Consider the following 22,765-nt stretch of genomic DNA (forward strand, 5'->3'; position numbering starts at 1 on the left):
CTGAGTAGGTGCATGCTCTGGTATCAAACCAAGGAGACCACGCTGGCATGAACAAACAGAGCTCTCAAACTGGTCCAGAGTGAGGGTGATTGCAGCCAACTCACCTCTCCGCTCTGGGAGTCTTTCTATCAATGCTCCTCAGTCATCTTTCCCCTCAGGGCCCGGGCTCTGCACTCTGCTGTTCCCCATGCCAAGCAGCTGGCCTGTGGCAGGATCGCAGCAGCCGGTGTCCCTGCTGGAGACAGGGAGGGCGCTGCATCAGATTCATCCACCATACGCTAATGCCGGGAGAGTATTTGCTCCTGATCTTGTTCCTGGGAACACGATCCTGTCACCCCCGGCAGCGAGGAGAGGATCCTGGGTTTGTCCTTCCTCTCTCCGGTCAGGCATCGGGGCACGGAAGGGTGGCTGACTCACTATCAGCAGGAAATGCAGTGCTGTCAACAGCGATTCCCTTGGATTTCCCAGGACTAGGAGAGCATCTGTGTGAATCGATCCTGAGTCGGAGGTTTGGGCTGCCTGATCCAAATGAAAAAGATGGTCATGGGCTTTGGATCAGGCCTTCGGGAATGGCCATGACATAGCCACTATGGGGCAGTCTTCTCTCTGGCCAGAATGCCAGAGGGTTCCTTCATGTGCTCATGTTCCAGTGGCAATGTACCCCATTAGAGGAACAACGTGGGGCACCTTTTGCCTCATGCCCATGGTCATTTAGGCAGCACCCAAGTAGTGAAGAGAGACAGAATGGCTAGCCCCTTTAAGGCAGCATTGGGGGGATCTCCCCGCCACCAATTGCACTGATATCTCAGACATAGGTGAGAGGTTTTTCGCAGGAGTGGGTGGGTGAGATTCCGTGGCCTGCGTTGTGCAGGAGGTCGGGCTAGATGATCATAATGGTCCCTTCTGACCTTAGTAGCTATGAATCCATGAACTGGTGGCAGCAGTGGGATCACTACACCTGAGCCCACTCTGAGAGCAATGGGTGGCAAAGGAATCGGAGGGCTTTTGTGCCATCGCCACCTGCTGGGGAGGGCTATGCCTGCACTAAGGGGATTTGGGTGGTACTCCTGACGGTAGACTCTTGCTGCTTGCCCAGATGGGACTCAGTGCCGCCACTCCCTGCGGAGACATTGCATGGGGTGGCGGAGATTGGGCAATAGATGCTGAGTGCAGCAAAATGTCCTCCCACACGAGCGATCAATGTCTGCGCGGAGGGAGGACGCGAAGGCTGCCTTTTCACCAGCCCCCCCGAAACACAATACTCCAGGAGCCAAGCTCCAGCCCACAGCTCCCCTGCAGTTGTCATGGCAACATGGCAAGAAACAAGCCAAAATCCCCGCGGTGCCGCAAGCTGGTCCCTCCACGACTGCTGGATCCAGGCCCCGGTTTAAGAAGGTCCCACGTGATGACACAAGGCAGCCCGGCTGAGAGCTAGAGAACCCTGGAGAACCACAGGGTCAGGCTGTGTCCAGCAGCCCTGCTGGTAAATCCCCCTTTTATCGGCATTTCAGCCTAGACCTGCCTCTTCCAGGCACTGTAACGTGGGAGACCCTGGAGTGGTGGGTGGGTGGGGGTGTATGTGTGTCCTCCACACCCCTCCAGCCCTCTGTGAATTACAGGGCAGCAAAGGAGGGGTTACACTTTGCCAGCAGCATGAGGCAGCCACTCTCCTGTCTGCTCTGTCCCCCTGCAGCCTAACCAGCTCCGCCCGGGGCTTCTGGCTCGCTCTGCGCTGAGCACCTGGCATCGCAGGGCTTGGGCCAGCCCCATTTCATAGCTGGGGCCCTTCAAACAGCATGGGAAGGGCTACAGCCATGAGGCGCCTTGCACTGCCAGCAGCCGCTACCCCTCAGAGGTTCGTGGCCATTCCTACCCCAGCAGTAAGGGGATTATCCAGTAGCAACCAGGCACTACTGGCCCCATTCCTCTCAAGCTGGACGAGCAGCTCCTGTGCCCCTTTGCAAATACCCGACACACCCCGAACAGCAGGACCTAAAACAGAGAACCCGCAACCCTGGAGCCATCTTGGTGCAGAGGGAGGCAGTGTGGTCGGGGGCTAGAAGTGGGAACTGGGAGGCAGGACTCCTGGGTTCTGCTTCTGACTGTGTTGTTCCTGCTCTGTGCCTCAGTTTCCCCATCTGTAAAACGGAAACGATGACACTGACCCACTCATCCGCTGAGATCACCGGCACCGGCCACAGTTGGAGACAGTAGACAGGGCTAGATGGACTTCAGTCTGGCAGCGCCTGTGTTCCTAAAGTGCTTTGGGAATCTGTATGAAAAATGCTAAGGATAAAGCCTCAATCTGCTGCTGCTAATGCATTGAGCGCCAGGCTCCCCTCCCCGCCCCCGTGATGTGCCAGGTGCAGGGCTCCGTCAGCTGGGTTAAAAATAAACAACGGGCCAGATGGAGCAAATGAGCAAAATCTCCCCTCTAGCAACCAAAAAACTATAGCTAATAATAATAAAAATAGACCCAGCTCCCGCCCCAGCCCCTGAGAACTTTGTGAATCCCCCCCGCCACCAGCGCCTCCCCTCCCAGCCCAGAGCGCGCGTCCTACCTGGGTGGGGTTGTCTGGCAGCTCCTTGCAGGACAGGAGTGCAAAGGCGGCTGTTGCAAATGAGCCCAGTCCAAGGGTAAGGTGGCCCTGTTTGAGCAGCGCCCCTGGGGAAGGGCTTGGTTCACGTGTAGCACATGTGCTCTCAGCAGCTGGTAGGGGGGCCCCTGACGTGGCATGCGGGGGGTATGCCGGTGCAATGCCCCCGCCGCCTCCCGAGAGCCAGGGTCTGGGCTAAGTGCTTGAGAGGCTGCATAGCCCCGTCAGGATTGCTTTTCGCTCACATGCTATGGGAGCGTCTGCATCGTCTTTGCCTATCCCCCTGCACGTCTGTCTGTCCAACAGCTCCATATCTGGCCACCTGTTAGAAATTAGCTAACAGGAGCTCTGTATCTAATTCCTATATAAAAATAGAGGATTTAATACCTATTAGACCCACTCAACTCTAATACTAACATGATCTCACGTCTTGTGTCAAGTCACTTAGGGAACCCTGGTTAGGTTTAAAATTGTAATGTACGTTCCTTGTGACTAACTCTTGAATACAACAATTGAAACAATTGTAGAAAAAGCTAGGTGACTTTCTATCACTTTTTTGCAGGTCATCAAGCTTGGAATAGATCATTTAACTTTGGAAACATCCTACCAGGGCAAGGCCCCTTGAGTTTATACAGCACCTGCCTGGGGCTTGAGGGGTGTTACCTCACTACAAATAATAGACTAGAAACTGACCTTCAACAGGAGTGAAACTGACACTTTCAAGTCACTGTCACAGATTGCCAGTCCCAAATGTTCAAAAACTCATGAGATTAGCTTTAAAAATGATGGATTTGGGGATCTTTTTATTTACCTTCTGCTTTTTGAGCCTTTAAGGTGCACCGGGGTCACATTCTAAAGCTTTCTCCACAGCCACGAGGACTGGAAACTTCATTTTTCTTTAAGAACGAAGGCTGAAATCATCACAGATCCACCTGACTCCAGGAGCCGGGGCTTTATGGAAACAATAATCATGAGACTCAGGACAAAACGATGAGAGTTGGCAACACGGCTTTTACTTCTGTTGGAAGGCTAGTTACTTTCCAGAAGGCTCTTAAACCCAGCACGACAGCGAGTGAGTTGCAGTTCTCACAGGAGAATATTTAAATCAAACACCAAGAAAATTCTATATTTTAAAGTTGAGAAAAAAACAGAGATTTCTGAGGTATCTCAGGGCCACTGAAGGCAGGAAAGGAAAATAAATAGGCACAGGAGCTCTGGGCATCTCTTCCTTTAGAGAGAAAGTTGGAGGGTCAAATCTTCTAGTCCTTAATCAACTAAACCTTCTATTGCCGTCAGTGCGTCCACTCATAGCTATAAACATCACAGTGACCATGTGCTGACATGTGTGGTCGGTAACTATACACTTCATACTTAAATATATGAGCCATCTTCTCCAGACTTACACAGTTTATATGCCTTGGCTCAGGGACTGGCTTTTCCGGCATATTCTGAACAGTGCTGAGCACACAGATGGTGCCCAGTGAATAATGCAAATCATGACAAGAAGTGTCGACTTTATGGACCCTGTGGATGCAGTTTCTGTTCTTTGTTCTGGAATTGGCCTGAATGCAGCTGAAACCTTAAGAATGGCGGGCGTACACACACCGGATACTCACAGAGCACTTTCGCCTTCCTTCCTTTTGTCAAACTCAGAACAGAAAATGATGGAACAAAATAGTTTTCAGTTAAAATGTAAAATTGCCCAGCAGCCATTGCTGTACAACCCAGCCTGGGGCAGAACCTGCCACCCCTTGGGAGTTAAGTCGTCTCTTCTCATCTGACTCTCATTCTCCAGCCTTCCTGATCTCTGCGCTGCTTTTCATGCTGTCAGCCATGGCCTCCATCCTGGGACCGTTCGCTGGCGTCTCAGAGAACTGGCTGCCTTGTTTTTGCTCCCATCTATCAGAATCCTTTTTTTTTTTTGCAGCATGCAGAGGCTGGTCTACTGGGTCGGGAGCAAGACCTGGGTTCTCCTCCCCTCATGGACTTCCTCGCTGACCCCAGGCCAGTGCTTTAAGGACTGATTTTCAAAGGTTTTTAGGCACTCAAAGCTGCAGCGAGGCATCTAATGGGGTTTACAAAGCACCGAACCTTCTAAGTGCATTTGAAAAATCTCACGAGGTGGCTAAATACCTTTGAAAATCTGGCCTTTAGTCTGTGTGTGCCTCAGTGCCCCATCTGTACAATGGGGATAAAACCGCTGCTCGACCTCACCGAGGGGCAACCTAGGCTCAGTGCTTGGCTGTATATTTTCTGAGGCCAGCCCCCGTATTCGCTCTAAAACAACCCCTCCTCCCTCCCCACCCTCCACAGAGGGATTCCTCTGTACTTCCAGATCCTGAATCTAATCACCAGCCTGTCCTTAGCGTCATCATCCTGCCTCTGTTTGTAAACAAAATACTGACCCCCCTGCCCCAGGGGCACCACTCTTCTGCAGAACTTACATGTCACACTAATGCAGGGCTCTAGTTAACAGCTCCACCTGGGCGCTTGCACCCTCTGTATGAAATTCAGGGTGGGGGGGCTCCCCCGGCCCATTGGCGCCCTTGCTCTCTGCACTCAGGAATTCCACGCCCCCCCCCCCCCCCGCCGCAGCTCCCAGCCAGCGAGCCAGGCGCGTGGGCGGGCGAGGATGCTCGGGGCTTTTCCAGAGCGCGGGAATGTCGCTACATGGTTCTGCACGTTGCCGGCTGCATGCCGGCAAAGCCGCACGCCTCCGTCCGGCTGCCTGAGTGGGCGGGAGAGCCAGGCCGGGCCACGCAGCGAGGTCAGGAAGGTGACTGCTGTTGGCACCCGCCCTCGGCCCCAGCTCTGGCCTCAGTAAATCCCCCTCGCCACAGCTGTTTGCATTAAACATACACATTGATCCGCTTTCTCTTGTAAGTGCTGGGGGTGGGATGTAAGGGCTTCCTCTCCCCCCCCCCCCCGCCCCATAAATCCCTGCACCATTCTCCCCCACCCCGCACTTTTACTTCAACCCTGCATGCGCCTCAGGCCCTGCTGGGGGCATGCAGCACCTGGCTGGCCTTGCAAAGACACACGCACTCACTCCCATCCACCCCACACCTCCACCCACGTGGCCCTGGCCCATAAACAGCTGAGCAGCTGGCTCTGGGGTTAGGGCGGTTTAGCTGGTTCATAAGACCGGCTCGCCCGCCCCCTCCCCTGCTGTGTGTGTGGGTGGGACCCTAGGAGGCCCAGGAGAACAGCATTAGCTCACACAAGGCAGCCCGCTTCATCGATTCGTAGTGTCGGTGTTATGAGTCAGGCATTGGTCTCTTGCTCTCTCGCTTGCTAGGGGTCAGAGCAGGGGCCTGGCAGGCAGGACTCCTGGGTTCTTAGATCCCTGAGGCTCAGGAGAGGTGCAGGTTTCTAGTGGATTAGAGCGGGAAGGGGCATCAGGGGTCTACCCCTGACTCTGGGAGGGTTGGGGCTAGTGGTTAGAGCAGGTGACAAAGCCAGGATTCGTGAGTTCGAGTCCCAGCTCTGGGAGGGGAGTGGTGCCTACTGGTTGGGGAGGGGGAACAGACCCGGCAGTCAAGCCACCATGGTTTCTATTCTTTATTTGGCCTTTGGGGGAGTCACGTCACGTCTCTGTGCCTCAGTTTCTCCAGATGCTAAGACTGCTCCGGCTTTGACAAGCACTTGCACACGCCTCTGCCGAAAGCTGCTAACAGGAACCATAACAGCGCTGACGTGTAAATTACATGTGTGACACCGGGGGGGGGGGGGGTTTGGTGGCAGATGTGCTAGGAGTTAAAATTAGGACCAAAAAAGCTAAAAGAGCAACTGATAATTACAGGGGGGTGGGAGGGAACAGGGCAGGCCTCCTAAAGGCAGAGCGAGTGAAGGCGTGTGCGGTGGGAGAGGGAGGCGCTGAAGTCTGGCCCAGCTGCAGCTGCTGGCCGCCTGCCTGCTAACGGAGCCCATCTCCCCTTCTGCGGGGGTGGAATTAGTTCTTCGTGGGGCTCCTGAGCGAAGATGCCCATGCTGGGAAAGGGGAGCATTTAGCAGCAGCTACGAAAGGCTGGGTGGCTCTGAGGGAGCGTAACTCAGGCTCCAGCCGCTCCGACCCGCAGCAGCAGGGTGAGCGACCACCGAGTGCAACGTGCAATGAGCTGCAGGGCGGATGCCACCAGCTTTGGTCGGGACGAAATGGAGCCGGGGAGAGGAAAAGGGGATGGGGGCCCAGGGCTCGGCGAGGGGCGGGAGCTGCTAGAGACGTCAGCATGATCAGGCAATTGGGGGCAGAGGGGTGTCCTACCCAGCACTGTGCCCAGCAGCTGGCTCGAGCATTGGCCAGAATTGATTTTTAACAGGATTCAAGGTAACGGCAGGTTGGACTGAAGAGCCTGATGGCGCAGGGAGAACTGTAGGCCTGGCAGCCCACGCGCTGGGTATCCTGCATAGGCACCCAGCCCCCAGCCTACTGCCGAGCTGCTGGCAAGCCAGTAACGCTCATGGGGCAGCCCCAGCCACAGTCAGAAAGGGGCGTTCCTGCCAGATAGGGGTAGTGGATGCTTTCTCAAGGATAGGGGGGGCCCCACGGGAATCAGGGCTCCTGGGGTCTAGTCCCAGCTGTAGGAAGAAAATGGATGGGGGCTAATGGGGTTAAAGAAAAGGGGAGTGGGCATCAAGACGCTTGGGGCCTATTTGCAGCTCTGCGGGGGGAGTGGCTCGTGGTTAAAGTAGGGCTGGGGACTCTGGGCTCTTTTCCTCCTTGTGCCACTCACAGATTCTCTCCGTGCTAGTGGAATTTCCTGCGGGCCAGTTTGCCCAGCTTTATAGTTGCTTTGCACCATGGGAGATGCCCCAGCAGTGCCCAGAATGATGCCCATTGAGTATATGGCCAGGCCAGCCCAGCCCAGCGTGGCGGCCTAGACCGTGAGGTGAGGCCAGGCGAGATGGGGGGACTCATGTAGGGGTTGCCTCTCTTATGAAAGCACAGGTCGCAGGGCACAGTCGGTTCCGATTCCCGGTGCAAAAATGTCCTTGTTGAGAAACATTTTCATGCGAACCAGGGGCAAGTCGCGACTTTGCACAAGGGCAAGGAGCAGCAGGCAGAGCGATGGGGGGCAGGAGACGACTCCATCGCAGGCATGAAATTCCCACACTGGGGCAAGGGAATTTTAACAAGGTTTCCAGTCACGGATCTGCCGGACAACAGACTCTGCCCTCCCGCCCCAGCTAGGCTGATGTGGAGAGAGACACAGGTTCATTCATTTATTTCCTTACAAACACAGCAGGTTCAGACATCGCCTGACAGATGCATTTACAGTTTGGGAATTGGTTTAGTGGCGGGGTGTTCCCTCCCCCTCCAACCTGATCCAGCCCTCCTGGAGCCCCGGTGCTTCCACCCCTGCAGAGTGGGGTAAGGAATGGCAGAGGTTGCATCTCTGGGTCAGTTTCCTACCATGACACCAGTAACTCCCCGCCCCAAGCTCCAGCAGCCACGAAGCTCCCTCGAAGGGGGGGGGGGGGGACGCGCCCTGTCTCGCCCGCTGCCGGGGGACCAAGCAGGGCTCCATCCTCACAGCTCTCCCTAGAAGTTCCCCGGCGAGCCAGAAACGTGGCTGCCCACGAGAAATGGAAGAGCGCTGCAGGATCAGAGGAACCCTTCTAATTGCACCCCCTCCAAGCGGATTGGCGAGGGACGAAGGAGTGCCTGGGCTGAAGGGATCTACACATGCCCTGTCTTGATGAGCTTGGCTGATAGCACCGGTAGCATCTGGCAATGTAAGGGATCTAGGCCTGTTATTCCACTGTGTAATTCCCCTCCCCCGACCCCCCAGCGTTAGCTCCCCGCAACCTCCTCCCCAGTGGCACAGATCCCAGCTAGGACCCCCCCATCTCTCTAGAGTGTATTTATCCCCTTATGCAAACACCCACCCTCCACCCCTGTACACATGCCTCCCATTCACCCACCGGCCTTCCAGCTCACAGCTCTCCCAACGCTCCTGACCAGTTAGCCGTTGTGGCTACAGAGACAGAGGCCTGGAGGCCACGCAAAGGCCACGGGGTCTCACACAGCTGCTGGCTAGAGCCAGGGGGGACACGACACCCATTTCCTGTCCCTCCGCCTTCCCCTATCCCATCGCCGTCTCCTGCCTGGGCCACACAGGGGCCCTGCTGAGAAGCCCACTGAAGTCAATGGCTGGAAGATGTCGCTAGGCTTGGGATCAGGCCCACACGGCGACTAAGGGGTGGCCAGCTTGGCTGTGGATTGGGTTCGGTGGGGAACCAGGGGAAACGGGGGCCGTTTTTCATGGGGGGGGCGAATGACGACGACAAAAGCATCACGAAGATGCCATCAAACTTTCCCGCGCTATTTAAAAAATAAATAAATAAAATCCCACCAGCTCAAATCACAAAGCTGGTGTGCAAGCTTCCCCCCTACCCCCCCGCGTTGGCAGCTCTGGTCGCTGTCTCGCCCAAGGGACGGCGAGACGAGAGACAATTCAATCAGCGCAATCAGGTTGCCCCCATCCCCAGCCCGGATGCCGTCTGTTAATTGAACAGGGCTGATCTTCCAAAGCCAGGATCCGGCCTGGGACGCCTATGCCCTGTACCGCACTTGTGCCAGGAGGGGGCGGTAAAGCGGCAGCAGGACTGAGCAGCCTGGTAGCCGCAGCAAAGCACGGAGGGTTATTTATCCAGGTGTCCTTGGCTACTGGGCGGCTAAGCCAAGTGTCCCCCTGGAAAGCTTAGTCTGTCAGCCTCCTCTGACCGCCCATAGGGAGTACAAGGGGTGAGGGTCAATTGTCCCTCGGCATCTCTGTGCGGCTCAGCACAGCGGGCAAGGAGTGGACTGGCCGGCACTGACACCTGAACAAAAGGCCCCTGAAAAATCTCCGGGCAGCCAGTGAAAAGCCTCTAAGCCCTGGCTAATACCCCTTCCTCGCCGCGTACGCAGCCAGGGAGCTATTTACAGAGTCCGACAGCAGCCAGGAGTTCAGTCGGTGGCCGGACATGCCCCCCTGCAAATAAAACAGACGGAGGAGGATGTGACACAGGACGCCATCCAGGTAGCCGCTGGCAACTGGATCCGTTGGCTACCAGCTCCCAACGAGCGAGGCAAACAAATCCACATGCAAGGCTGGAGACAGTTCCCTCAATTGGTAGCCAGGACTCCTGGGTCCTGACTGTCAAGGTCATTCATTCGCTCCCACCCCACCATCGCAACATCCAAATAAACTAAAACCCTCCCGGGACCCGTCAGCACCTGGTTAACAAATAAATAAACACGGAAAATTCTTCCCCTGGTTGGACATTTGGAGTCCCACGGAGGGCTTGTTGTTTTAACGCCTTGGAGAAGAATTCTGCAGTCCCTGCATCTTCTAGTCCACCCCTCCCATCCGGCGCTCGCAACATCTTCTCCATGTGCTGCTCCGCTTTGAGGGTGCTGTATAGAAATCCCTGGAGGCCCCCCGAAGACGGGATGCTCGCACCCCCCCGGTCCTGGCCTTGTCCCAAAGCTGCAGCACATGGAGTGCGCTGATTGGGTAGTTTAGCAGTGGAGACGCCCACGGAGGCAGGTACCCCGCTCTGGACAGCTGCCCTGGGTTGGGGCAGGTGGGGTGGAAGCTGGGGAGGGAATTACTCCTTAAATCTCCGGTTGGCTTGGATTTTCTTGTAGTAGTTTTCCGCCTCGTTGTCTGTGTGGCCGTCCTTCTCGCTGACCGTGAGGCTGGTGGGCTTCCTCCGCAGGGTGGACTCTCGGCTGGTGGGGCCTAGCACATTCTCCGGCATGCCCTCGCCCCGCTCCGCCGCCCCACCCCCTCCCGTCGCCACGTTGATGGTGGCCACGCTGCCGTAGCGCGGCTCGTCTTGCTCGATGTCGCTGACGGAGGAGCCCGGGGAGACGCCGGCACTCCTGGTGGGCCGGAAGCCCCGGTAATCCTTGCCCATCTCGTTCAGCTCGTAGGCTTCTTGCCCATCCGAGCCTTTCTGGGCCACCTTCCACTCCCAGGGCCCGTTGCCGGAGGAGAGGTGCACCACAGGGTGGTGCGGGGCGTGGGCGTCGATGGTGACGATGCTGGAGCTGTCCCGCTCTGACGGCGAGCGGTACTGGGAAGAGTCGGAGCTGGTGGAGGACGAGGAGGTCTCCGAGTGCTTGGGGGTGACCGACACCAGGCCCTGCTGCTTGGACATGGCGATGACCTGCATGAGCCGAGGCGGGTTGGCCACCCGCTGGCCCGCCCCCTTCTCCGCCATCATCATCCACTTGGCCCGCACGGCCGAGCTGCTGGTGGGTGAGATGTTGGCGGTGCCTTGGCTCTCCTCGGGGATGTGAACCAGCTGGGACGCCCCTGGCCGGGGCTGGATGAGAACCCGGGGCCCCATGGCGGCCCGCTCGGCCGTGCGGGCCTGCACTGTCGGGTAGAGTGAGGAGGGGACGTGCTCCTCTTCATCTGCGCCCACCGAGTCTGAGCCAGCCCTCGCGTGCCCGCTGGCCTCCTCGGCCAGCGTCATACTCCGGCCCTCCAGGGATTTCTGCTTCCACTCGGTGATGAGCTGCTTGGAGCGGCAGGCGTCTACTGGCACGTGGATGGTCATGTGGCGCCGAGCGGGGTCGTCCATGGAGGGGGTGTTGACCCGCGGCAGGGTGTTGCTGAAGGTGACCATGTTCTCCTTGCCCATGGGGCTGCGGGGGGCCAGCAGGTCCACGTCCACGCTGGCCCGTTTCAGGCTGCCCAGGGAGTTCTTCTCCCGCTGGACCTGGCGGTTCACCCCGTCCAGCCGGGTCTGGGGGTTGAGCTCGTCAGTGCTGACCGACTTATTCTGGTGATACACCGAGTCATGGCCGCGCTGGGTCAGGGCCCGCAAGGCGTCCTTGGTGGGGGGGTTGGCCGGGGCCCTCTCGGTTGGCGCTTGGAAGTTGCCCACCGCGTGGTACGCCTGAGGGGGCGAGAAAGCTCAGGGGTCAGACCACACGGCAGCCATCCAATCACAGTTTGGGCGCCCGCGGGCTCCCCACTTTTAGGGCGCTTCCATCACTCCTAATGCCAGTGACTGACACCAACCCCTGGAGGGAGACGCAAAGGCCCTTCCTCTCAGCAGGGGCTCTAAGCTCAGCTCCCTGAGCCTGGCTCCCGCCCCCCGGGGGCGTGAACTCACCAGGTAGGCGGCGATCCCCGAGCCGATGAGGAAGCCCACGTAGACGTCGATAGGGTGGCTGCGGTACTGGGTGATCTGGGTCAAACCGCAGACGCCGGCAGCGATGGCAAAGGCGAAGACCAGGATGGGCTTCAGGAGCTTGGTGCTGTCCGAGATGATGGAGTTGAAATACATCTGGCCAGAGGAGGGGAGAGCGGGGGTCTGTCAGAGCCACGGGTCGAGCGCTGGCCCAGCAAATGCACGGGGCTGGCTGGGCAGCCAAGGATGTGACCTCCTGTGTTGGTGGGTGACCCCCCTCCCTGCATGGACTGCCCAGGCCTTTCTGGTTCACGGGGGCACCTCGGCTAGTCCCAGGAGGGTGAGGGTTATGTTAGCTGTATGCTGTTTTGCGTGTGTGTGTGAGAAAGAGAGAGAGCAAAGCACTCTGTGTGTTTGCACACATGGGTGCGTGTTGAGGGGGCATTTGATTGTGTCGGGGGGCACCGTAGGTGTGTTTGCATTTGCATAAGGCAGGGCACTGTGTGCATGTATCCATGGGGGGTGCACGAAAGCTGTTTGCATGTGTGTGGAGCAGGATGTGTGTGTTGGGGGGGGTGTACAGTGAGGGGGCTTGCCTGGGGAAGGAGCTGTACAGGGGCATGGTGAGGGACCGAACTGTAAGCATGGAGGCAGGCGCGTGTCTGTGGGCTTCACATACTTGCTTGCATCAGCCTGGGGTTGCAAGTCAGGGAGATAAGGAGAGAGGCGGGTGAACTCACCGACACGTAGACAGCGGCGAAAGCTGACAGCGTGGCATGCTGGGACGGGAAAGTCTTCCTGGAAAAGGGAAGCAAAGGACAGCTCGAGCAGCCTGGGCTAGTGCTGGCAGGGACCTGGCTGCGGCACGGTGGGTGGCCAGATCCCAGCATGATACATGCAGCGGGGGCCGGCGGGGTGTGGGTGAGAAGAGACAGCCTTGTACTCCCTTCCTTTGGGGCAGTCGGGGGCAGGGTCCCTCAAGCCGAGTCCTTTGTCTCTGGACTGCACGGGACGTACCTGGCAGAGAGAATCGCATTCTGGTCCTGGCCCGAGCAGATGTCCTGGGTGATGTAAGGGTTGGAGTCACAGGAGATCCCCAGCAGCGTGTAGTTGGGCTTGCAGACCGTCAGGAAAAAGGGGGCGTGGTAGCCGGTGGCCAGCTGGATCACGTCAGTCACCAGGGCGGTGGCACAGAGTCCAAACACGTGGACCCCTGGGGAAACCATGAGCGGGTCACGGATTAGAGCCTCAGCCACCGGGAAGTCACCTATGTTCCTCTGCCCCCTCCCACCTGCCTCTCCCCCCAGCCCCTCTGTCCATCTTCCCAATCCCCCTCCCACGTGCCTCACCCCTCCCAGGTTTGGGCCAAGGCCAGGTGTGGAAGCACCACAGGGCAATAAACATTTTCCATTTCCACAGCACTTTCCCTCCCCAAGCGCGGCGCAGACTCAAATCCCAGTGAAATGCAGCCACCTCTGGGGTGGTGGCCACAAAGCCTACAGCACGAGGGCAGTGGAACGGGCCCATGATGGGGAGAGAGGCCAAGGGCATCCACGTGGCAGGGGCAACCAGAGAGACACTAACGCAGAGGATGAACGTGGGCTTTGGAGCCCACACTGATCTCCGTTGCTGCTGGATGTCGTGCTCCGAGCTGCACATGCTTCCCATGCAGGTTCCTCCATGGCCGCCCCCTCTTCATCCAGGCCCCGGGCAGCTTCAGAAGGAGGCTCCCCCCAGGTACGAAGAACTGAAAGGCTCCAGGCCAGGACTGCGGCAAAACCTACCCACAAACCTTACAGTCCTGCGCAGGAAGGAGTTGAAGTTGCAACCGCCGGCGTTGATGCTCCCCTCCGACCCGCTGCGCCCCTTCAGCTTGGACTGCAGGCAGTAGATGATGCCTTCCCCGACCATGATCTGGGGGGAAGAGCAGAACTCAGTGTGAGCCACACAGGCTTGCAGGCAGGAGGGTGTGTTGGCAAGTCAGAGCAAGGGGTATAAATGTAGAGGTTTTGGCACAGGGGCAGGTCCTACCCTCTCCCAGCAGGGGACACTGTAGGGAGCGGGGCAGGAGTGCTGGCTGTGGAGGGAGCTCCCAGCTACTCCGTTCCCAACACAACACACATCCCCCTCCCGCACACTCTACCATTGCCCTATCGTACCAGGTGGCTGGTGCTGGGGGCATTGGGGCGCAGGGGCCTATGAAGAAGGGGCACAAGTTTGGGCTGCCGTAGCCTGTGCCTGGAGCTGTACAGGCCCCTGCGGTCTCTGAAGAAGGGAGGTGAATTCAAGGCCAGGCGGAATCTGCCCACCCCCCTCTCCAGAAGGTCCCTCCAGGTCTCTCCCTTCCCTTGCCCCCTTGTCTCAGCCCTCCTGGCCCAGGCGGAAAGAGAAGACCCCCCGGGCTTGGCCCCAGCTACGTACCGAGGCAGCAGGAGCAGCGAAGGCCAGGCTGAGAAGCATCAGCAGGGGGATCATCTCCTCGTTGGTCTCCACATACGGCATGGACAGGGCCCGGTCATAGCACTGGAACCCCACCTTGGCTGGCTTGAAGAGGTCGGTCAACTCCAGGAAATACAGCGTTACGATGGACGAAGCCACGATCGGGAGCTGGGCGAGGAGCAGGAAGGAAGCAAAGAGGTGGGTCAGGAGCATGGTCCAGTGGGCTCAGTTTCATCCCCCTGCCACCCTACAGACCTGCCTTCACGGGCCTCAAGGCTCCCAGTCACTTCCACGACCACACTCCCCTCCTCTAGCTGGGAATAGAACCCAGGAGTCCTGACTCCCAGCCACACCTGTTCTAACCACTGGACAGTCTCTTTCCTATGTGTCTGTACAGCACCTGTCACAACCAGGCTCCAGTCTCTAGTGGCTGCTGCAGTAGAAATGTTAAGCAGACACTCTGCCTCCTTAATTCCTCCCCTGAGGCCTAGCGTCTCTGCCCATCCACACCACGGGTTGAGCAGACCCATCCACAGCCTCAAAGTAAAGGAAGGACAAAGGCAGATTAAAGCCACCTTAACACTCCTCCATCCCGGCCCCAGGCACAGGAAAGGAGTAACTGAGAATCAGCCCCAGAAATGGAATCATCTCCCATTTGTTCCCCCGTCCTCAGCCCCTGCAGGGCTCAGCTGGCTCCTGAGAAAGCATCTGACATTCCCCCCACACACTCGGCTTCTGCCTCGCTGCAGGGATGGGGCTCGGAAGGCAGCACCCGCCCCCACCCTGCTGTGCTCTGGGCCCTCTTGAAAAGCCTCTGCTCACCTCCACAAAGTAGAAGCACGGAAGGAGCGTCATGCTATCCTTGGGGGCCTTGGACTTCTCTTTTGCGGAGATCATGGTGTCAGCTCAGGGGGCAAGTGACGGGGGCTCGCCTGGGTCAGCCTAGGCAACGAGACACACGGCAAGCGTTAGTTTAGTGGCACTCAAGGGGAAGTGGGTGGGGCAGGAGTGCTGTCCGTGGGGGAAGATCATAGATACTCCAGGACCAACCCAGCACTGGAGCGAGGAGGGCAGGAGCGCTGACTGCAGGTGGGGGGGGACTCCCAGGAACTCCAGTCCCAGCCTCTCCCAGCAGGAGGCACTGTAGGGAATGGTGCATGAGTGCTGACTGCATGGAAGGATCCAGCCACCTCACCTGCATTGCTCTGGGGAGGCTGGAAAAGGAGGGTGGGGGTGGGAGGGGTAAAAAGCAGGGCGGCACGCGGGCAGGGTGGGGCGATTACGAGAGAGAAGGGCAAAACAAGGGGTGCCTTGAATCCATCATCCTGGCCCGAAGAGGGGAAGCTGGGGGGGAGCCCAGGGCCTGGCTGGGGTCGCAGCTTGCAGGACCTGTTTGCAGGCTGTCCGGCTTTGCCCGTTCTCCGGATCCCTGCAAGACCCTGAGGCTGCAGCAGGTTGCAGCTTGGCCAGGCTGTTGTATTAACAATGCCAGCAGGTGGGGCCAAGGGGGGTGGTTACAGGTGGGGTCTGAGTCCCCTTCCTTTGCTTCCCAACCCTGCCAGAGCCCCGCCGGGGCAGGGCTGAGGCTCCTAGCTGCAGCCCGTGGAAGGGTCCCCGCCTGTATTGCAGCCCGCGGGCTATACGCGGGAGGGGCGCCCGCTAGCGGCCCCCTCCCGTCATGCCAGCTCCAGCCTCGGATGCCAAGGCACAAAACGCCCAGCTGCCGCGGCGGGGGATCGCGACAGGGGCCAGGCTCCGTGGGGAGTGCGGGGGGGCGTGTCCCGTTCCCCCCCCCCGCCACATGCGGGTGACAGGCTCAGGGAATCGGGCTGCACCTTCGCATCGGAGCCAGCGGCGGCGGGGGGGTGGGGGGGTGGGAGTGGGGGTTAACCCTGCCAAGCTGCCCCCCCAGCGATCCACGCCCCCGGAAACTTTCCCCAAGTCCTGCCCGAGGGAAGCGGACCCGGTGCCGGGACCGCCGGAGCCCACCCGTGGGGCTGGGCAGGGGGGCGCCCCCCCCGGCTCTGGGGGGGTTGGGGACGGGGCCAAGCCAGCCCCACCCGGGCGCCCAGCGGTCTGAGCCGTGGGACCCGCTGGCCTGGGGATGGGGGGGGGGTCTGTGCCATTCGGAGCCCCCCCCCGCGCCGGGCTCCAGCCCTTTGTCCGGCCGCTGGGGCGGGGAAGAGCCCGGCGCCCGCCCCGCCCCGGCCACTCACCTCGCCGGACAAAGGGCGCCGCGGGGCTCGGGGCTGCTTCTGCCCCAGCGCGTCCCTCCGGCGGCCGCCGCGGTCCCCCGCGGGCGCTGGAGCCGCTCGGGCGCCCGGGCAGGGCGGCTGCGGATCCTGCTGCGGCTGCGAGCGCGCACAAAGCCTGGGGCTGCGGGCGGGCGGAGGGGGGGCTCGGGCTGAATTGGGGCGGGGGGAGCGAGTGCGCGCGGCTCGGCTCCTGTCCCGGTTTCCATGGCGAGCCCGGGGCAGCGAAACAAAGGAACTGGGGGGGGGGGGGCGCCCAGGAATAAGAGCTGGGGAGGGAGGGTTGCAATCAGCGCCCCCTCGGATACAGCTTTGGGGGGGGTCCTGGTACCTGCCCCCCCTTAAAGGGAGAGGAAGCGCAGGGAGGCTCAGTCCCCCCCCCAGCACCTGCTTGCAGGGCGGGGCCGATCGTGCCCCCTCCTTTCTCTCCCCCCCCCCCCGCGCCTCTCGCAGCTGGAGATAGGGGGACTCAGGGGCGCAGCCCTCTCCTGGCCGGGCGTGGTGGGGGGAAGCCATGCGGGGGGCTTGCGGCAGGCTTTGCTGGCTGCCTGGCACGCATCGGCCTCCCCTGCCTGCCCCCAGCCCTGCGGAGACAGAGGGACAGTCACACCCGCAGCTGGCCCGGGAAGCAACCAGCGGAGCTGGCTTCCCGGCACACGTTCCCCAGCTGCCAGGACCCACTCCTGGGCCACTGGATCTGTTCCTCTGCCTGCGGAGCGTGTCAGTGCCCAGGGCCGGCTGGGCACGTGTGGAGACCCCCCGGCAAACTCACTTCACATAAAAACCCCTGGGTGGCCCTCAGCTGGGATCAGCCCTGGGCCACGGTTGTGTCTTTACACAACAAGGATAGTATGGAGAAACCAGACGGGCAGAGCTTTGCCCAGGTCGCCACGTTCACTGGACACAAGATGCCTGGCCTGGTGGCATGCACACTCAGATGTCGAACACGGTGGGCACCACTTGAGGGTTCACAAGCTATTTAAAGGCAGGCTGCACCATTCCTATACAGTCACTGTCCCCACCTGGGCTGGATCCGAAGGTTTCAGAGGCCACCGTCCCCAGCTGTCACGTGGAAACAAGAACCGCGGGCCCGCACGGTCTCTTCGTGACCACAGACACCAGCCAGATTGCCGTTTCCATGTCAAATCCCAGCTCAGACCCCCACCAACGAGTCTGCGCCTGGAGTGAGCTTGTCCGTTCTCAGCCGGCTCCATGTCCACTCATCCATCAGCCCATCCCACGCCCAGCTTCTCTACCTGCGGCATTTCAGCCCCCCCCCGCTGTCCCCTCCAACAAGGCCCGGCAGTGCCATGTTTACTGGGTACCGGTCGTTCCCAGACAGGGGCCCCGGAATCCTTGGCACTGGCTGCCAAGGTGCCATCTTCAAAGCATCTGCTGGTGCAGATGACTGCAGGGGGGCTCAGGAAGCCGCTCACGGCGCATGACCCCCGGAGGTAGCGGGGGCACAAGCAGGGCACCTGGTGGGAGCAGCGCAACGGTGAGCCAAAGCCTGTTCTTGCCCCAATCCACCCACAGCTGCCCCCTTCCCCCCCGGGGACCCTCCCCACAGATCAGCAGCACCCAGCAAGGAAGATGCCAGGTCTGGGTCTGAGCCCCTCCTCACACCACGCCGGGCTCTGAGCTGGCAGGCCCCAAACTGGGACTCCCTCTTGGCGGCCGGCCCTGGTACCTGCCTGACCATCCCGGAGGAGAGCGCTGAACGAGGAGACCCCTTTGCAGGAAGCGCCGCGGCCCTGAGGGAGGGGTGGGAACTTCAGCAGCGTGACTGGCATCGCAAAATCCTCTGGCCCGGTTACCTAGCAACACGGAGGCTGCCTAAGTCTGTGTCTGGGGATGCTCGCATCCTAGCTCCCTCGCTGGGCGGGGCAAAACTGCAGCTTCCCTAGGGCCTCTTCAGCCTGGCAGAGAGACTATGGGGCAGGCACACCTCCATCCCAGCCCCTCTTCCTTACTATAGCTCAGCGGGGCCTCCGCAGCCCGGGGGACGGGCATCTAGGAAGGGCCCGGAGTTAGGATCTGGATCCAGATCCAGAACGTCACCAAGTTCAGGGGCGCTGGGGTTGAAGGCCTGGTTCTGACCCTGTTCTCTCTAAAATCTCAGGCCTCATATTCGGACCCTCCCTTGAGCTGTGGAAGAACTCGGTTATGGGCACTCTACTAAGGATCATCGCCTGCCCACGGGGATCTGTGGGCTGGTGCCGAACCCAGCTCTGCCTTCCCGAGACTGAAGGCAGGATTTCTCCCTCTTTTTTCAGAATAGCAGCCGTGTTAGTCTGTATTCGCAAAAAGAAAAGGAGTACTTGTGGCACCTTAGAGACTAAGCAATTTATTTGAGCATAAGCTTTCGTTAGCTACAGCTCACTTCATCGGATGCATACTGGGGAAAGTGTAGAAGATCTTTTTATACACACAAAGCATGAAAAAATACCTCCCCCCACTCCACTCTCCTGCCCTTCTAGAGAATCTCTCATCCAGGGATCTCAAAGAGCTTTATAAATATTGGCTTTTTTGGCCTTGCAAGCCACCCGTGTGGTGGGTTGGTATTATCATCCCTATTTTACAGATGGGGAAACTGAGGCACAGAGCATGAAGTGATCCACACACAAGGCCACACAGTGAGCCAGTGATGGAATAGAATCCAGGAGTCCTGTTGCCCAGCTTCCTACCCCAACCAGTAAATCAAAGGCTCCTCCCTGCGGAAGTGTAGTAGTCATTTTGTCCTATTGGGATCCAGGAAGTGGGCGGGCAAAGCTCGCCCACTGCTAAAGGATCCCCCCCCAGCCTAAGGGGGAGATCCGCAGGACCTGGAAGCCAAATAAGTACGGGGGACAACTAATGAAGAACAGGGACGGGAGTGCGGTCAAAGGGTCAAAAGAAGGGAACCGGACGGGGACACCGAGCAGAGGATCCCGGACAGCGCCCACCACTCCTCAAAGGCATCAAGGGAGTCGGTGGACGCCGCCCAGAGGAACTCTGCCCGGAGGCGTGAACGGACGGAGGATCAGAAATAGGCCCCGCAGTCGCAGGAGACTCCATCGGCCAACCTCCTCACCCTGGTTTTATAGATGGCCACTTTAGCCAGGGCCAGGAGGAGGTTGGCCAGGAGGTCCCGCGACTTAGTGGGGCCACGGACAGGGAGTGCGTAGATAAGAAGGTGAGGAGAAAAGTGCAGCCAAAACCTTAACAAAATATTGGTGAGGAGCCGGAATAGGGGCTGCAACCTGGCGCAATCCAGGTAGACATGCGCCAGGGTTTCCCTCACGCCGCAAAAGGGGCAGGTGTCCGGGATTAGGGTAAACCGCGCCAAGTACACGCCCGTGCTCACGGCCCCGTGTAGGAGCCGCCAACTGATATCCCCAGCGGGCCTCGGGACTAAGGTGGAATAGAGGCTGGCCAGCCCTGCAGAAGACAGGCTAACCTTACTGTTAACAGCGCGAGATTTGTAGAAGCGGGGCTTGTGCTAGGCAGTTCGGAAAATTGTCTGAGATGCTGTTTTTTGACCTTGCTTTGATAAAATTGGAATGTAGACTGTTGCAGAATTTGTTGAGAAAAATAAGATAGCAGGTAGGAATATGTATAAACAAACTGCAGCTGTGATCATTATTGCCCGTAGCAAAAAGGTATAAAGGCTTGCCTCAATTGTTTATCTATGGAGCCCTACCTGGATTGAGGGAGATTCCCTGCCCCGGTGTGTAGTTCCCCTCTTTAAATTGCTCGAAAATACACGGTCTCTGATTTGTTACAACCAACCTAAGAGTGAAGACTGTTTTCTTCCAAGGATCTCAAAGAGCTTTATAAATATTGGCTTTTTTGGCCTTGCAAGCCATGTGTGTGGTGGGTTGGTATTATCATCCCTATTTTATAGATGGGGAAACTGAGGCACAGAGCATTGAAGTGATCCACACAAGGCCACACAGTGAGTCAGTGATGGAATAGAATCCAGGAGTCCTGTTGCCCAGCTTCCCAGCCCAACCAGTAGATCAAAGGCTCCTCCCACAGCTGGGAATAGAACCAAGGTATCATGAATCCCAATCCCCTCTCTAAGTACTGGGGACCGAGAAGTGGAAACCCCATAACTCTGAGGTTCATAACGTTCCCATCCCAGCATGGAATGGAGAGATTTCAGCTCTGAGACCCTGCCTCAAGGGCAGCCCCAGGTGGGAAGGCTGCACCAAGGGTAACCCACTCCGGTCCTAGGGTTGACCTGCCACACCTCTACCTGGAGCCAACTGGCTCACTTTAGCTGCCCCTCCATGCGGTAATCAGAGGGAGCAGCCCGGCATTGATCTCCGAGGAAGGCCGGTTTGCCCTTGCTAGCAGCTGCCTCCCCCGGGCCCTGGCCTTTCTCCATCAGAAGCTGTGTGTGATTTGAACACTGCACCCCTCTTGCTTTCCTTGCTGACCTGATGGGCTCAGTTCCGAATCTTCCCTCCTCCCTCCTTCCATCACTGCAGGCTCTTTGCCTGTCACGTAACCAAGCTGCAAATCTCCCCTGCTCCCCCTGGAGCAATTACTCTCACTGTGCTCAGAGTAGCAGCCGTGTTAGTCTGTATTCGCAAAAAGAAAAGGAGTACTTGTGGCACCTTAGAGACTAACCAATTTATTTGAGCATAAGCTCTCGTGAGCTACAGCTCACTTCATCAGATGCATCCGATGAAGTGAGCTGTAGTTCACGAAAGCTTATGCTCAAATAAATTGATTAGTCTCTAAGGTGCCATAAGTACTCCTTTTCTTCTCACTGTGCTCAGGCTGCTCCTAGCCTCCTGGATTCCCTTCCTTATCTGCCAGCAGTTGCACTGGGGAAGCACTGACAGGCCTGTAGGCATGTATCCAGACAAAACATGTCTCAGCTGGAACCCGGGAAAAGGGTCTGAACAAAAGGATCCTGCCAAGTCAGCCTAAGATTCACTCTACACCGCTCTGCCAGCCCGTGGATGGATGCTGTTTGAACGCAGCTCAGTTTAGGCCTAGGGGTGGGTTTTGGAACCTAGACTCCAACCTGAGCCACCTCAGGGTTAGGATTCAGTGGCACCAAGACCCCATCAGCCATCTTCATTCCATTTCCAGCCCCAATTTTTTTAAAAAAATCCCAAATCACTGAAATCCCATTAGATTCCTGTTAGAACCCAATTCACTGAAACCTCATTAGCATTTTTGACAGAAATCAGCCGTTCTCACAAGCCATTGCAGAACCAGAAACGTACAGCCCTCCTTCCAGCTTTGTCTCCACCCCAGGGGCAGGATTCATAAAAATGGCCATACTGGGTCAGATCAAAGGTCCATCTAGCCCAGTGTCCTGTCTTCTGACAGTGGCCAATGCCAGGTGGGAATGAACAGAACAGGGAATCATCCAGTGATCCATCCCCTGTCGTCCATTCCCAGCTTCTGGCAAAAGGCATTCTGGATTCAAAAGGGATCAGGCTTGAGGTGGTGGATTCCCTGCCTCTAGCTCTGTGGAATGTCTCTGAGCCTTTTCAACCCTCCAGCTGCACATCAACTCCTTCTTTATAAGATGTCCTTGGATCAGCCCCCCACATACTGCCAGGAACAGATGGAGACGGAGGTGGCTATGGTTTGGGTATGTCGCCGTTTGAGCTGCAAGTGGATGAGAAAAGCTCACTGCCCTGGAGTTCTACATTATAGATTTTTTTTTAAAATTGCTTCTTTACACACCAGCATGTCAGTACTTGCTGCAAGGACATCTTGCTCCAAAATCTGAGTGAGTCCCATCTGCCGGTGCCCCAGCATGGAGTGAAGGGGGCATTGCCCTGTTCTTCAACACCTTCCTACGCTAATGTGCTTTCTGTGCTAGTCACTGGTGCTCCCACAGTGCTGCTTAGTAAGAATGGAGAAAAGTCCCCACCACACTAGACAACCAGTGCCCTCTCCTGCCATTGCATGGTGGTGGAAGGTTCCCTGTAGAGCTGGTTGGAAATTGGGGTGTTTTTCCACAACAAATTTGGTGGTTTTGGCAAAAAATAAAAAACCTCTTAAGTATTTTGTTTCTGCAATGCCCCCCGCAGTGCCTCATGCTCCCAGTCTCCTCTATAGGCCAGGCTCCTCATCCAGACTTCATCTCCCATGATGCACCATGGTCTCCCCTCTTGGAAGCAGTGCATCATGGGAGTCCATGACTGCAGTGCATTATGGAAGATGAAGTTCAGCTGGGCCAGCTTGCTGTGTTTCCAGCTGCTTTTGGCCTCTCCGCTCTGTAGGATCTGACTGGATCAGTGACAGACACACTGCATCCTCCCCCGACACACACACTCAGTTTGATACTTTGGGAGGAGAAAGGAGTCTGTTAGCCCAGCCACTCTGCTC

At 58.1% G+C, this 22,765-nt stretch overlaps 1 protein-coding gene across 7 annotated transcripts in view; it reads right to left on the reverse strand.

Moving 5' to 3' along the window:
* Positions 1-7,807: 7,807 nt before the first annotated feature.
* The window catches only part of PLPPR3 (phospholipid phosphatase related 3), a 39,435-nt gene continuing 24,477 nt past the window's right edge, over positions 7,808-22,765 (reverse strand). For 3 of the 7 annotated variants that reach the window (XM_043536007.1, XM_043536006.1, XM_007072080.4), the window contains 7 exons: positions 14,994-15,113; positions 14,154-14,339; positions 13,517-13,646; positions 12,750-12,945; positions 12,473-12,530; positions 11,715-11,888; positions 7,808-11,495 (listed from right to left, as the gene is read on the reverse strand). In XM_043536007.1, the coding sequence (XP_043391942.1) occupies positions 10,194-11,495; positions 11,715-11,888; positions 12,473-12,530; positions 12,750-12,945; positions 13,517-13,646; positions 14,154-14,339; positions 14,994-15,068 (2,121 nt within the window). In that variant the 5' untranslated portion in view covers positions 15,069-15,113 and the 3' untranslated portion in view covers positions 7,808-10,193. Of the gene's footprint in view, positions 11,496-11,714; positions 11,889-12,472; positions 12,531-12,749; positions 12,946-13,516; positions 13,647-14,153; positions 14,340-14,993; positions 15,114-15,560; positions 15,804-16,387; positions 16,539-17,445; positions 18,315-22,765 lie in introns of those variants that run through there. The other 4 variants (XM_043536002.1, XM_043536004.1, XM_043536003.1 and 1 more) reach the window with 4 other exon arrangements.

This window comes from Chelonia mydas, chromosome 25, assembly GCF_015237465.2.
Source record: "Chelonia mydas isolate rCheMyd1 chromosome 25, rCheMyd1.pri.v2, whole genome shotgun sequence".
NCBI lineage: Eukaryota > Metazoa > Chordata > Testudines > Cheloniidae > Chelonia > Chelonia mydas.